Source organism: Molossus molossus, unplaced genomic scaffold, assembly GCF_014108415.1.
Source record: "Molossus molossus isolate mMolMol1 unplaced genomic scaffold, mMolMol1.p scaffold_m16_p_10, whole genome shotgun sequence".
NCBI classification, from domain to species: domain Eukaryota; kingdom Metazoa; phylum Chordata; class Mammalia; order Chiroptera; family Molossidae; genus Molossus; species Molossus molossus.
In genome coordinates this window covers 21,043,827-21,059,101 of record NW_023425345.1, presented here as the reverse complement: position 1 = coordinate 21,059,101, position 15,275 = coordinate 21,043,827, and the positions used below count along the sequence as shown (strand labels likewise).

Here is a 15,275-nt window from a genome sequence, read left to right as displayed (position 1 = left end):
TGTTTCATTAAACACTTAGCACACAACATTGGTAATTATCAAGAATGTGTGAGTTAGGAGTGACAATGCTCTCCAAAACACTGTCTTACTAACATCACTATTAGGTAATGGTCTTTGAGTTCTGTTTCACTAGTGTGGTCACAACCTATCATGCACTTGATTGCTTTCCATCCTGATGACAAGCATTGTCTTCGTTGTACTGTAGCTGAGCAGGGTGATACCTGGCATCTAACTGACCCAGTTGTGACAGCTCCATGTCCCAATCCTTTCAGAATCATGGTGCTAGTTTACATCGTATATAAACTCAAATAAAAAGGGAGACAAAAACAAAAGGGGAGGGCCAGAAGTACTATGTCATTTTATATGAGAATGTATTTGAATGTAAAAGGACAAGAATACTGACAAGAGGTGTGGACAATTAATAGATTTATTGTGAGGATTATAGATTATTTGTATTTATAAGCAAAGTTGATAAACAATCTACTTTTTCCATGTTAAATAATCCTGGGCAGTTGGTGTTCATGTGAGGGAACAGAAATGCCGATGGTTTAAATCTCACAACAATCGGTTTGCCTCCCCAGCTTCCTTAAGAAGCTAAGCTGCCTTGGAGAAAGTCTTGATTCAGCCGGGAGCAGTCACCAGATTTATATTCTGCAAAAGGGGTGAATGATTCGCCAGGTGCTAAAAAGAGATATTTATGAAATACAATCTAAGAGGCAGGTTTTGTGAGGGGGGGTTTCATCCTCATTACCACACATTCCCGTTTTGGAGGGAAAAAAAGTTTGGTAGGAAATGCAAAATGGCGCCCTCCCGTGACGTCATGACTGCCGCGGTCTGTCGCGTATGGGGGCTCAGTAAGGGCGGAAGTGGGCTCAAGCCGCTTCAGGGTGCCTCTACCGGCGGTCCTGGATACTTGCGCAAAAGGACAAGTGTTGACATCGGGCGGATGTGTCCCGGCGGATAATTTACTAAGGGCGGAAGTTCTCTTTAAGGGCGGAAAGGCCCTAACCCAAGAATAATAGCTTAGCGTCTGTCGCGTTTCAGTCACTTCCGGGGCTGATCGGAAGTTGCTTTGTTTTGCTTCAAGATGGCTGCGGGGATGTATTTGGAACATTATCTGGACAGTAAGAGCAGGCTGGAGGAGGGGGTCAGGGGTCACAGAGTGGTGGGGCGGGAGTCGGGGCTGAGGAGGTCTATGGCCTCGAAGTCCCGGTGGTTAGAAGGTCGCAATTGTGAAAGGGTTTCCGGGAGAGAAAATATTGAAGGGTGTGAAGAAAGAGGGGGCGGGGCAGCAGGGTAGAACCCCTGCTTTTAGGTGTAGATGAGGGAGGGGCTGCGCGGTGGGGCTGATAGATGTCGCTTGCAGGGCTGTTGGATGTAGCCGGGAAAATATTTGCTGCCCCCATCTTCAGGGTTTCCAGCCTCGGGTTTCTATTTTTTCTCAAATTATTTCAAATCATTCCCCCCTTTTGCAGAAGGTATATCTGGTTGTTTTCGTATATCACTCACTGCCATTTGGAGCAGCGACAAAGATCTCGCGGCTCCTTGGCTTAGTTCTTTTCCAGAAGAAGCTTCTCATGGGAATGGGGGGGGGGGGTTATGAGTGATCACTGTTAAATGATGAACTGGAACGCTTATCTTCTTGGAGTAAAGACCCAATTCCCTTCGAATGGAAATCTGGTGTTATGTTAATGCCGTTTATGTAACCCACTCTGTCACAAAGCCTGTCACCCTATGCTTATATTTGTCTTAGTCTTGGGAACCATTCATTCATTCATTCATTATGGGACAGACATAATAGCAGGTACTGGGGATATTTAAAAAACAATAAGACAGCCCTTACCCTCAAGGGCTCATAGTCTACTAGGAAACAGATTTTTCTAATAAATATAAAAGTGTGACAAGTGACATACTAAAAATACATTAGAAGGACACTTAGTAACACTGGAGAAGGAAGCTAATTACCTGGGGATGTAGATAAAGCTTTACAGAGGATGTGATGTTAGAATAGAGTCATATTTATTTGCCAATGTGGAAAGAGAAAGGGAATTGCAGGTTGGGGGAAATATCAGCAAAAGTATTATGATGGGTTTGTGGCAAGGTCAGGGAAAAGTGAGGTCAGAGTGTTTGATATATAGGACTCTAAGGTGGAAGAATGGAAAGTGAGACTGGAGAAAGAGGTGGGGGCTAAATTGTGCAAGATCTTTTAAAGCCTAGCTAAGAAACTTGCACTTTAGTGAGGAACCAACAGATTTTTTAAATAGAGTGATTTTTATAAGGGAAATAACTGATGTATGATAAATTGGAGCATGATAACCTTTGTAATAGGGAGATCAGTTACTGATAACAGTCCATCTTAGAGATGAGGACCTTATATCAGGGAGTGATGGAAATATTTAGGAGTTAAATATGACAGGACTAACCGAATGACTAAGTGGTTGAGAAAGAAGGAAGGATCTAAGGTGATGTCTTGATTCCCTGCTTAGGAAGTGAGGTAGACAGTGTGTCATCAACAAGAGAGGAAACTCAGGTGTAACAGCAATATATTTAATTTGGTTTAGACTTAAGCATAGAAATGGTAATTGTATCCATGAGAATGAATGAGCTCAAAATCATTCAGAGAAAACAAGTGAGAAAATGAGAGGGTTAAAGAGTAATCTCAAGAAAACATTAACATATATGGGACAGGCTATGGAAACATCAGTATGGGAATTATCAGTAAGTGTATGATGAGATTCAGAATCCTAAGGGGAAAAAAGTTACTCAAAGGAGAGAAGATGGCACCAACTGCTGCAGACATATATTTTAGGATAGGAATGATAACATAATTTGCTTTCATAAGTCATTGGTGACTTAAAGTAATCTCAGTAAACTGGTGGTAGCAGATCTGTTCTAGGCTCAAGCAGTGGAGGCATTAAAAACTTTGAAGGATAGTCATGCAAAAAGATTTTTCTTTTATGGGACGGACTTAAGAATTCACATATTTATACAAGTATTTATTGAGGAGCTTTTGCAAATTATACTTCTAAACACTAGGGAAATAGGAGAAGAAATCAGGCATGCCCCGCCCTTCTGGAATGCTGGGGAGATAGATACCAAAAATACTGTAACTAATTACATAATTAATTATTTAATTATAGTGGATAAGTGCAAAGAAGTGTAGAGATATAATAACTTTATAGCAAAATCCAGGGTTTTTATTGGAGTCTGGGGAAATTGGGGTTGAGCTGAACTTTGAAAAATAAACAGGAACTTAGTAGGCCAAGAGGTATGGTGGAGGTGGGATGAGGAAGACCGGATGGTTCATTCCAGGCACAGAAAGCAGCCTGTGAAAAGCCAGGAAGTGACAGGAAGAATGCTGGCATGTTCCAGGCACTCAGAGAAGGCCAGTATGATCAGAGCAGTGAGAACACAAAGGGTGACTGACATGAATTAAGGCTGGTGTGAGGTAAGCAAGGGCCAGAAAGTGCAGAGCAGGGCTAGGAATAGTGCTCTAGGGATTACTGTAGGGTTATAAGCAGGAAAGTAACTTGATTAGATTTAGATTTGCATTTTTAAAAAGAATATCTGGCTACTGTATGGAGAGCAGATTGGAAGTGAGTATGTGATGAGTGGTGGAAGATACCAGGAGGGTATTTGTAAATTGAGAGCAAGGAGCTTGAAGACAGAGATTGAAAATAAAGGAAAGGGAAGGGCTGATTTGTAGAGTAAGTCACTGAAGGAGGAAAGGGTGGGAAAGCTGTGCAAAGATGGAGGGGTTAGTTGTGGAGAGAGGCAGACAGCAGCCTCTTCTGAGGAAGGAATGATGAATGCTGTCCAACAGTTCAAAGGAGGGAAACCTGAATCCTTTTGCGGATCTATACTTTAAAAGCAGCTATAAAACCTATGAAGTCCACTGAGTCTTAGTTTCTCCTCTTCTCTCTAGGTATTGAAAACCTCCCCTTTGAGCTGCAGAGAAACTTTCAGCTCATGAGGGACCTGGACCAAAGAACAGAGGGTATGTACAGAGTAAGGAGTCCATGTATATATTAAGTGTATGTGATCATTTCTTTTTCTATTCTGTGTTACCATATCATCTGGTCTGATGTGGAGAACTTTGGCTTCTCTCTCTGTACTCTCTTGCATTTCTTAAAAGGAGAGTAATAATGATCTGCATTTCTATATCAGCCTTTCCATAACAAATGGAATATTGCAACAGTACCTCAAGAATTCAGAGATGCTATGTTCTTTATATCTTCCTCAAGAAGAATTCAACAAACCAAAGTCAACTCTAGAATCATGTCTGTTCTCCATGTTTAATAAATATATAGGAAGGCTAGAATCTTTCTCCTCCATTGTTAATGTTACTGTCACAAATTCAGCGTGGCTTTAGACTGCAACTCACTTTGGTAGACAGGAGCTTTGCTGTATGAGAAGTTCTTAGAGAGAAAGAGAAAAAAAAGAAGGAAAAGCACAATTAACATCAGGATCTCTACACTGTATTCTTCAACCTTACAGAAGCACTAGATACCATCTGTGGCCTTCCTTGGAAGTTGAACAAGTTGAGGCATTCACTTGGACCCTGAGGCTATACTGCAGTGGTCAGGTTGGTCTCTTCAAAATCAAAGATGTCTGTTGGAGCTATCCCCCACACCTGCTGAAGGATATACAGGTCTTATCTTCCATCCTTATGAAACCATGCTCAAGAATGTAACAAGCTGATAATAGAATACCTAACACTGTGATTTAATTTACTTGGGGTAAGTTTACTCATGAAAAGGTGAACATCATCTTAAAATCCTGGATGTAGGCCCTTGAGAACTGCCTGCTGAATTCTGAGAACCAGCTTACTTTCTTTGTAATATAGTTCCAACTCTTGAGTTTATGTACTGAAAGGTCAGTTGGAGATTATCAAACTACATGTTTTTTCAGTTTCCTCCAAGGGCCTTGAAGAAGTGGAGCATAGCAATAGTGTTTGCGCAGTCCTTCCTGTTACTGTTGCTGCACTATGTTACAGTCATGCTTCTGTCTCTTTTTTGTCATCATTTTTTATGATCCCTACCAAGTATTAGGCAGTAAATATTTATAGTCTCAGTTTCTAAGGACATCACCAGCTTTCCAATATTACTATGTTTGGCCTACCCCTGGCCTGTGTGGCTCAGGGGTTGAGCGTTGTCCCATGCACCAAAGAGTCGCTGGTTCAATTCCCAGTCAGGGTGCATACCCAGGTTATAGGCTTGATCCCCAATGTGGGACATGTGGAAGGCAGCCAATCAATGTGTCTCCCACATCATTGTTTCTCTTTCTGACTCTCCTCCCTTCCTCTCGTTCTAAAATCAATAAAGATATATTTAAAAATAAATAAATAAAATGTTTGGATTAAGCCCTGACTGATTAGGCTCAGCGGTTAGAGCATCAGCCCAAGGACCGAAGAGTCTCCAGTTCAATTATTGGTCAAGGGAATGTACCTGGGTTGTGGGTTTGATCCCTGGCCCCAGTCGGAGTCATGTGGGAGGCAACCAATCGATGTGTTTCTCTCACATTGATGTTCTTCTCTCTCCCTTCCTCCTTTCCACTCTATCTAAAAAAAAAAATCAGTCCAGCTTGTGTGGCTCAGTGGATTGAGCATCATCCCATGGACTGAGAGGTCCTGGTTGGATTCCCAGTCAGGGCACATGCCCAGGTTGTGGGCTCAATCCCCATTAAGGGGCATACAGGAGGCAGCCAATCAATGTTTCTCTCTCACATCAATGTTTCTCTCCAAAAAATCAATAAAAAATATATATATTAAAAAATAAGCCCTGGCCGGTTTGGCTCAGCGGTTAGAGCGTCGGCCTGTGGTCCGGAGAGACCCGGGTTCAGTTCCCGCTAGGGGCACGTACCTTGGTTGCAGTTTGTCCCCAGCCCTGGTTGGGTCGTGTGGGTGGCAGCCACTCGATGTGTAGCTTTCACGTCGATGTTTCTCTCTCTCTCTCTCCCTCTCCCTCTATCTGAACAAAATATCGAAAAATGTCCTCGGGTGAGGATAAAAAAAAAAATAAATAAATAAATAAATGGAGCCCAGGCGGTATGGCTCAGTGGTTGAGCATCAACCCATGCACCAAGAGGTCACTGGTTTGATTCCTGGTCAGGGCACATGTCCAGATTGTGGGCCAAATCCCCAGTGAGGGGCATGAAGGAGCCAGCCAGTCAATGTTCTCTCTCGTGGATGTTTCTGTCTCTCTCTCCCTCTCCCTTCCTCTCTCTCTAAAATAAATAAAGAAAAAATAAATAAATGATGTGAACTATAGATGCACAGACCTGGAAGCCAGCAGTAGCAGATGACCCAGCCTTGTCTACAGCACTCCGAGCTGTTGTGGCATATATTTGCAACAAGAAACCAAGTGGCTTTTGAGACAAAAATTTGTCCTTCAAGAAGCAGCAGCAAGCCCTGCAAAGAAGCATCTTCAGACAACAACAAAAACATACTTTGTATTAGTGCAGTGTGCAAAGGATCCCTCATTGTGTTTCAACAATTTAAGTTCCAACTCTGAGAGCAATGTTTGCAGCACCTGAAGGCACCTTTAAAACAAATATTATCAATTTGTATTACTTGAGTACATGGCATAGTACCTATGAACATTCAGCACGTTTTAATTCAAAGGTTATGGTCAATGGAAAAGGTCCAAAGAACAAGAGGAAGAAGTGTGTATCACCTATAGCCACTCAGGGGCCATTGTGACCAGGCCTCTCTCTGTTGTAGACCTGAAGGCTGAAATTGACAAGTTGGCCACTGAGTATATGAGTAGCGCCCGCAACCTGAGCTCCGAGGAAAAATTGGCCCTTCTCAAACAGATCCAGGAAGCCTATGGCAAGTGCAAGGAATTTGGTGACGACAAGGTGCAGCTTGCCATGCAGACCTATGAGATGGTATGGCCCTGTTCATGGCTCCCCACCTACCTCCCATCTATTCCTGAGGGTCCTAGACCCTTCCTTCAGCTGTGTTGGGATCTGTTTTGGGTCTGGGAGATTCACAAAATCTGCCTTAGCCTATTTTCTTTTACTGGCATCAGCCTTGTACCTCTTCTTCTCCTTCCTTTCCACCCAGGTGGACAAACACATTCGGCGACTGGACACAGACCTGGCTCGTTTTGAGGCTGATTTGAAGGAGAAACAGATTGAGTCAAGTGACTATGACAGCTCTTCCAGCAAAGGCAAAAAGAGTGAGGAGGGGGGTGGACTGTGAGAAGCGGGTCGAGGATTCAGAGGGAGAAGAAGCCAGCTCTTCAGCTATGAGGGAGGAGCACCAGGCTGCAAAGAGGGGGAAGAAGGAGGACTTAACCCATCTCTCTGTCTCCCTGCCTTTCGGCTTTTCCCCTCTTTCCTAGAAGGCCGGACTCAAAAGGAGAAAAAAGCTGCCCGTGCTCGTTCTAAAGGGAAAAACTCAGATGAAGAAGCCCCCAAGGCTGCCCAGAAGAAGTTAAAACTTGTACGCCCGTGAGTGTATCAGGGAGCACTTTGCCAGATAACATACTCTTCTCTCCTATGACCCCACTCCCTCCTTGCACTACCCCTTACCACTTTCTCTGTCCTCTGTGTCGTTTTTTCTCCTTACCATTTTGGTATCTGCTGGACAGAGAAGAAGCCCCGCATCACTTGCCCCACCAGGATCCCCTTCAGCCACCTCTGAGAGTCTCAAGTTGTAGCTTCCCTTCCTTCAGATGACACTTTCTTTTCCTCTTGGTATACAGAAGTCCTGAGTATGGAATGCCCTCAGTGACCTTTGGCAGTGTCCATCCCTCTGATGTGTTGGATATGCCTGTGGATCCCAACGAACCCACCTATTGCCTTTGTCACCAGGTCTCCTATGGAGAGATGATTGGCTGTGACAATCCTGATGTGAGAACCGTTTTGCCTCAGGATGGCAGGTTCTGGGGACATGGAGTGGAAACGAGGGGGGCGGAAATGGTTGAATAGTGGGACATCAGGATAGGAAGAAGGTGGTTGGAGTTGTTTGGCCTTGGGACCTCTAGGAATTCTCCAAAGGGATGGGAATACTCCTAAGGAATCTATGAGGGGAGGGCTTCTCTTTTTTTCCTCTGCCCCAACCTGCCTTGACTTCTGCTGCTTCCATCTTTTCTAGTGTTCCATTGAGTGGTTCCACTTTGCCTGTGTGGGGCTGACAACCAAGCCTCGAGGGAAATGGTGAGTGAGAGAGTTGTAGGAGCTGGACTGTCCCTACGCTGAGTGGCAGAGGGCATTCTCCCCTTCACGCACTTTCTTCCTCCCCTTTTCTATCACGTTCTGTTTATTTCTTTTTAGGTTTTGCCCACGCTGCTCCCAAGAACGGAAGAAGAAATAGATAAGGGCCTTGGATTCTGACACAGTTTCTTCCACATCCCCTGACCTGGGCTAGTGGGGAGAGGAATGCCTGTGCTGGGGCCAGGGTGTTCAGGGAGAAGTGGATGGCACAGTGTTGTCATCCTTTCTCCTCCCCTGTCCTCACTACTGGTGCTGAGGCTGCATCCAAATCCTGGTAGAGAGGGGTGCCGTAGCCACTAGGGTATATGCTCTCATTCAGCCCACTCCTTTCAGAAGGAAGTGGTCTTGCCCACTGTCCTTTGCCTCCATGCTGAGGTTGGTGCTGTATTTCCAAGGGACAGTCCTCTTTACTCCCCTTGCTTTGTATTTAAGGACTGGGGCAGTATCGTGGGGGTATTCCCCCAACCCTCCTTAGTCCCTCCACCCTATGAGGGGCTATGGTGTAATACACTTTCATTGTTCTCTTCCTGCTTTTTCCATAGTGGGGGCTCCCCAAGCTTATCTGGGCTGTAGCCCTAGTTGAAGGGCCACCCCTTCCTATGTGCCGAGAGGCTTCGTCCTGGCCTTGTGAATGGGAAAGGGGGCAAGGTGGGATCAGATAAGCCACATGTAAAGGAACTTGGATAGGTGAATAAAAGCTATACCTATTGGCCTGTTGTGTTTTTTATAGAAACACCATTTTAGTACTTGTGCTAAGCATTTTTTTCTTTTGTTTTTGCATTCTCTGAGTTGGATAAGAGGCAAGAGGATGACATGCAAAAAGTAAAACAAGACATGGAACCAGAGGTGCACCAGAATCCACAACTTCTCCACTGGGAAAGACAAAGCTGGTTTTGGCTGGGGAGGAGGATACCTCAGACCAGGGGTTTCCACTGGCAAACCATTTCCCTAGACTGAGCTGTGTTTACACCTGAGCTCCCTGTACCTGACCCCTACTCTTTGTTTCACCTTTTGGCTTATTTCTTACCTGGAGGATTCCTCTCTGGTTTCTACCTAGGTAGGCCCTGACTTTGTTTTGTATATTCCATATCTGCTGCCTGAGAACCCTACCTATACTCACTTAGGCCTATCTATGGGCAAATTGTTTCTTGAAGCATGTTTTCTCATCTGTAAAACAGGGATAATAATAGTATACAGTATAGGATTAATTGGAAAAGAAATAAGGTGATGCACATAAGGAACTACACATGACCATCCGGCCAGTGTGGCTCAGTGAACTGAGTTGTTCCATGGACTGAGAGGTCCCAGTTTGATTCCTGGTCAGGTGCACTCCCAGGTTTTGGGCTCAGTCCCCAGTAGGGGGCGTGCAGGAGGCAGCCAATTGATGCTCCCTAACATTGATATTTCTCTCTCTCTCCTTTCCTCTCTAAAAAATCAATAAAAGCATATTTTTAAAAAGAACTACACAGGACCTACACCATCAAAGGTAATAAAAACTCCCAACAAACAGAAATCCTGGACTGGATAGCTTCTCAGGTGAATTTTTTTTAACCAAACATTCAAAGAACTAACACCTATAATTCTCAAACTCTTCCAAAAAAAAACTCAAAAGGAGGGAAGACTCCCAAACTCATTTTATGAGACCAGCATAATTCTAATTCCAAAACCAGATAAAGGCGCTACAAAGAAAGAAAATTATACTCCAATAATCCTGATGAACATAGATGCTAAAATCCTCAACAAAATATTAGCTAACCAGATCCAGCAATACATTTAAAAAGATCATATACCATGATCAAGTGGGATTTATTCCAGAGATGCAAGGTTTGTACAATATCTGCAAATCAATAAACAAGATATGCCACATAAACAAAATGAAAGATAACAATTAAATGATCATACCAATAGATGCAGAAAAGGTATTTGATAAAACCCAGCACCCATTTGTGATAAAAACTTTCAGAGTCCTAGCCACAGTGATCAGACAAGAAGGAAAAAAAAAAAAGGCATCCAAATTGGAAAGGAAAAAGTAAAACTGTCACTATTTGCAGATGACATGATACTGTATATAGAGAACACTAAAGATCCTACCAAAACACTACTAGAACTGATAAATGAATTCAGTAAAGTAGCAAGATACAAAATAAATATCCAGACATCAGTTGCATTTTTAAAATCTTCACCCAAGGATATTTTTTCCATTGATTTTTGTAGAGTGAAAGGAAGGGGGGTGGGCATTAGTGTGAGAGAGACACATCGATTGGTTGCCTCCCATATGTGCCTCTACTGGGGCTGGGATCAAACCTGCCCAGATACATGCCCTTAAGTGGGAATTGAACCTGAGATCCTTTGGTCCAAGGGCCAATGCTCTAACCATTAAGCACACCGGCCTGGGCTCAGTTGCATTTTTATACACCAGTAATGAAGTATCAGGAAGGGAAACTAAGAAAACAATCCCAGTGCCAGCTTCTTGGGTCTCAATGAGGCTGGGTGAAACTGCAGAATGGGAGACAAACCAATTTGGGAACAGATTGGATCCAGTTTCAACATTACTGCCAGTTATTTGATAATGACAGAATCCAACTAGGGACAATTTACATTTTCTGGTTTTCAGATTGACGCATCATGCCTTACATGGGAAGGACAGCAATTCCAGGGGAAAGCTGCCATTGTGGAGAAGTTGTCTAGCCTTCCATTCCAGAAAATCCAGCACAGCATCACGGCACAGGACCATGGCACAGATAGCTGCATCATCAGCATGGTTGTGGGCCAGCTTAAGGTTGATGAAGACCCCATCATGGGGTTCCACCAGATGTTCCTATTAAAGAACATCAACAATGCTTGGGTTTGCACCAATGACATATTCAGGCTTGTCCTGCACAACTGGCTGACCTTCTCCCAGCCAGGCACTCATGCTGTTTCCTGCTCCCTCCTCTTACTGATACTATTCACACTCTTCCAGATGCTCCAAATATCATACAGAAATGAGCAGGGCTGTGGTGGAAGTGGGTGCAGTGAACTGCTGCCAGCTAGGTATTGTGCATGATGTTTGGATGCTAGGTTAGTTACATTTGACAGGAGAAATTTGTTTTGTACCAGCGCATGCCTTGGAGAGACCTAAGTAATGCAAAAGGCTGTTTCTGTTTTGTTTTTTAATCTACTGACAAGTTGCTCTAGTAACCAAAGAAAGTGAAGGAGAAAGCAGCTGCCTCACCACCCAGATATTGGTTTGTTCAGATGTTTCAATGCCTCATGATAAAATAAAACCACAAAAATTTTCTTTAAAGTGTTTTTAAAAAAGAAAACAATCCCATTTACAATTACATTTTTAAAAAAATACCTAGGAAGCCCTGGCCGGTTTGGCTCAGCGGTTAGAGCGTCAGCCTGTGGTCCACAGAGACCCGGGTTCGGTTCCCGCTAAGGGCATGTACCTTGGCTGCAGTTTGTCCCCGGCCCTGGTTGGGTCGTGTGGGTGGCGGCCACTCGATGTGTCCCTTTCACATCGATGTTTCTCACTCTTCCTCTCTCTCCTTCCTGCTCTATCTGAGTAAAAAATGGAAAGATGTCCTCGGGTGAGGATAAAAAAAAAAAATACCTAGGAATAAATTTAAACAAGGATGTAAAAGACCTATACTTGGAAAATTATAAAACACTGAAAAAAGAAATTGAAGAAGATACAAATAAGTGGAAGCATATACTGTGTTCATGGATAGGAAGAATTAACATCATTAAAATGTCCATACTATCCAAAGCAATCTATAGATTCAACGCAATTTCAATTAAAATACCAATGGCATGTATCATAGAACTAGAACAAATATTTCAAAAATTTATATGAAACTACAAAAGACCCTGAATAGCAATAGCAATCTTAAGAAAGAAGAACAAAGTTGGAGGAATCATGCTACCTGATATCAAAGTATACTACAAAGCCATAGTAATCAAAACAGCATGGGTTACTGCCAGTTTGGCTCAGCAGTTAGAGTGTCACCCTGTGGACCAGAGAGACCCAGGTTCGGTTCCCGCTAAGGGCACATACCTCAGTTGCGGTTGTCTTCAGCCCCAGTTGGGGTTGTGTGGGTGGCAGCCAGTTGATATCTCTCACATCAATGTTTCTCTCTCTCTCTCTCTCTTCCTCCCTTTCTCCCTTCTGCTTTATCTGAAGATAAATGCGAAAATGTCCTTGGGTGAGGATAAAAACAAACAAAGAAACACCATGGTACTTTTAAAAATAAAAACAACTGGCTCAGCCAGTGTGGCTCAGTGATTGAGCATCGACCCATGCACCAGGAGGTTGCCAGTTAGATTCCCGGTCAGGGCACATGCCCAGGTTGTGGGACCGATCTCCAGTGGGGGGCATGCAGGAGGTGGCCAATCAATGTTCTCTCTCATCAATGTTTCTATCACTTCCTCTCCCTTTCTCTCTCTCTAAATCAATAAAGAAAAAAAAAAGTTAAATATCCTTGGATGAGGATTAACAACAACAACAAAAAATAGAGTCAATTGGTATATACAGTAGTATCTCCTTATCTGTGGTTTCACTTTATATGGTTTGTTACTTGTGATCAACCATGTTTCAAAAATATTAAACGGAGCCCTGGCCAGTGTGGCTCAGTTGATTGAGTGTTGTCCTATGCACCAAGAGGTCCCCGGTTCCCTGGTCAGGGGGCATATGCCTGGGTTTCGGGCTTGATCCCCAGTAGGAACAGAAGGCAGCCGATCGATGTTTCTCTCTCCATCTCCCTTCCTCTCTAAAATCAATATAAAAAAATAACATTTTAAAACATATTAAATGGGAAATTCCAGAAATAAATAATTCCTAAGTTTTAAATTAAAAAAAGAGTGACTGGCATAAAAACAGACATATAGATCAATGGAACAGAATAGAAAGCCCAGAAATAAATCCACAACTTTATGGTCAATTAATATTTGACAAAGGAGGCAAGGACATACAATGGGATTAAGACAGTCTATTCAATAAATTGTGTTGGGAAATTGGACAGATATGTGCAAAAAAAAAAAAATGAAACTAGAACACCTTCTTAAACCATGCACAACAATAAACTCAAAATGGATTAAAGACTAAATGTAAGAGCCCTGGCTGGTTTGGCTCAGTGGCGTTGGCCCGCAGACCAATGAGTCTTGGGTTTGATTTCGGCCAAGGGCATGTACCTTGGTTGCGATTTGTCTCTGGCCCTGGTCCAGCTTGTGTGGGAGGCAACCAGTCAATATGTCCCTCTCATGTCGATGTTTTTCGCTCTCCCTCCCACTCTATCTGAAGATAAATAGAAAACTATCCTTTGGTGAGGATTAAAAAGAAAAAGATTAAATGTAAGACTGGAAACCATAAACATCCTAGAGAAAAAGCATAGGCAGTACAATCTCAGACATTTCATGTAACAGTTTTGTTTCTGATATATGTCCTCGGGCAAGGGAAACAAAAGAAAAAAATAAACAAATGGGACTACATCAAACTAAAAAGTTTTTGCACAGCAAAGGAAACCATCAACAAAATTAAAAGACAGTGCTCGCTTCGGCAGCACATAGACTAAAATTGGAAGGATACAGAGACGATCCGCATGGCCCCTGTGCAAGGATGACATGCAAATTTGTGAAGCATTTCATATTAAAACAAAACAAGACAAAATTAAAAGACAACACACTAAATGGAAGAACATGTTTGCCAATGATACATTTGCTAAGGGTTCAATATCCAAAATTTATAAAGAACTTATACAACACAACACACACACACACACACACACACACACACACACAAATCCAATTTAAAAATGGGCAAAGGATCTGAATAGACACTTCTCCAAAGAGGACATGTAGATGGCCAATAGACATAAAAAGATGCTCAATGTGTCCTGGCCAGTTTGGCTCAGCTATTGGAGCGTTGGCCTGAGGACCAAAGAGTTGCGAGTTTGATTCTGGTCAAGGGCACGTACCTTGGTTGTGGTTTGGTCCCCAGCCCTGGTTAGGGCATGCAGGAGGCAACCAGTTGATGTGTCTCTCTCATGTCAATGTTTCTCTCTCTCTTTCTCCCACTCTATCTGAAGATAAATGAAAACAAAACAAAAAATCCTCAGGTGAGAATTTAAAAAAAAAAAAGATGCTCAATGTCACTAATCATTAGAGAAATATAAATTAAAACTACATGAGATATCACCTCACACCTGTCAGAATGACTATTATCAATAAATCAACAAACAACAAAGGATGTGGAGGATGTGAAGAAAAGGGAACCCTCTGTGCTGCTGGTGGGAATGCAGATTGGTGCAGCCACTGTGGAAAACAGTATGGAGTTTCTTCAAAACTGCCTTATGGCCTAGTGATTCCACTTCTGGGAATATATCCGAAGAAACACAAAACATTAATTTGAAAGAATATATGCACCCCTATGTTCATAGAAGCACTATTTACAATAGCTAAGATTTGGAAGCAGCCCAAGTGCCCATCAACAGATGAGTGGATAAAAAAGATGTGGTACATTTACATAATGGGGTACTACTTGGCCATAAAAAAGAAGGAAATTTTACCATTTGCAATAGCATGGATGGACCTAGAGATTATTTTGCTAAGTGAAATAAGCCAGTTAGAGAAAGACAAATACCATATTATTTTACTTATATGTGGAATCTAATGAACAGAATAAACAAACCAAAAAATAGAAACAGACTTACAGATACAGAAAACAGACTGACAACTGTCAGAGGGGAGGAAGTTGGGGGGCTGGGTGAAAAAGGTGAACGGATTAAGCAGAAAAACAACAACTCGTAGACAGTACGGTGATTACAAGAGGGAAAGGGAGGGTGGGGGAGGTACAAGAGGGTAAAGGGTGGATAAAGGTGACGGAAAGAAACTTAACTTTTGATGGTGAACACACAATACAATATACAGATGATGTATTATAGAATTGCACACCTGAAACCTATATAATTGTATTAATCAGTGTCACCCCCAATAAATTCAGTAACAAAATTAAAAGACATTTGAAAAAATAATAAAACCTGTTTTTTTCTAAGACCAAGATAAGCGCAGTCAAGACA

The 15,275-nt window shown here is 42.6% G+C and overlaps 1 protein-coding gene, 1 non-coding gene and 1 pseudogene across 5 annotated transcripts; all 3 read left to right on the top strand.

Moving 5' to 3' along the window:
• The first annotated feature begins 1,061 nt into the window (after nucleotides 1-1,061).
• On the top strand, nucleotides 1,062-9,358 carry ING4 (inhibitor of growth family member 4). Of its 4 annotated transcripts, XM_036251671.1 has the most exons (9): nucleotides 1,092-1,124; nucleotides 3,926-3,997; nucleotides 4,498-4,585; nucleotides 6,722-6,888; nucleotides 7,067-7,181; nucleotides 7,347-7,455; nucleotides 7,710-7,857; nucleotides 8,102-8,163; nucleotides 8,281-9,358. In XM_036251671.1, exons 4-9 carry the CDS (start codon nucleotides 6,760-6,762, stop codon nucleotides 8,318-8,320), a joined length of 603 nt encoding a protein of 200 aa, XP_036107564.1. In that variant the 5' UTR covers nucleotides 1,092-1,124; nucleotides 3,926-3,997; nucleotides 4,498-4,585; nucleotides 6,722-6,759; the 3' UTR covers nucleotides 8,321-9,358. The 4 variants fall into 4 exon arrangements, with proteins under 4 accessions (XP_036107563.1, XP_036107562.1, XP_036107560.1 ...); XM_036251670.1 differs by lacking the exon at nucleotides 4,498-4,585 and having other exon boundaries at nucleotides 1,062-1,124; nucleotides 7,067-7,172; nucleotides 7,350-7,455; nucleotides 8,281-9,354; XM_036251669.1 differs by lacking the exon at nucleotides 4,498-4,585 and having other exon boundaries at nucleotides 1,062-1,124; nucleotides 7,350-7,455; nucleotides 8,281-8,930.
• A 1,365-nt stretch (nucleotides 9,359-10,723) lies between these two features.
• Nucleotides 10,724-11,208, top strand: LOC118623319 (annotated as a pseudogene).
• A 2,536-nt stretch (nucleotides 11,209-13,744) lies between these two features.
• LOC118624793 lies at nucleotides 13,745-13,851 on the top strand. Its single transcript, XR_004958463.1, has one exon. It is a non-coding gene; the product is annotated as a U6 spliceosomal RNA (small nuclear RNA).
• Nucleotides 13,852-15,275: the final 1,424 nt, after the last annotated feature.

Coding starts and splice junctions, on each gene's coding strand:
- ING4 (XM_036251667.1), top strand. CDS start 1,088: ATGGCTGCGGGGATGTATTTGGAACATTATCTGGACA. Junction 7,456..7,709: donor AAGTTAAAACTTGTACGCCC/GTGAGTGTATCA, acceptor CTTGGTATACAG/AAGTCCTGAGTATGGAATGC. Junction 8,164..8,280: donor ACCAAGCCTCGAGGGAAATG/GTGAGTGAGAGA, acceptor ATTTCTTTTTAG/GTTTTGCCCACGCTGCTCCC.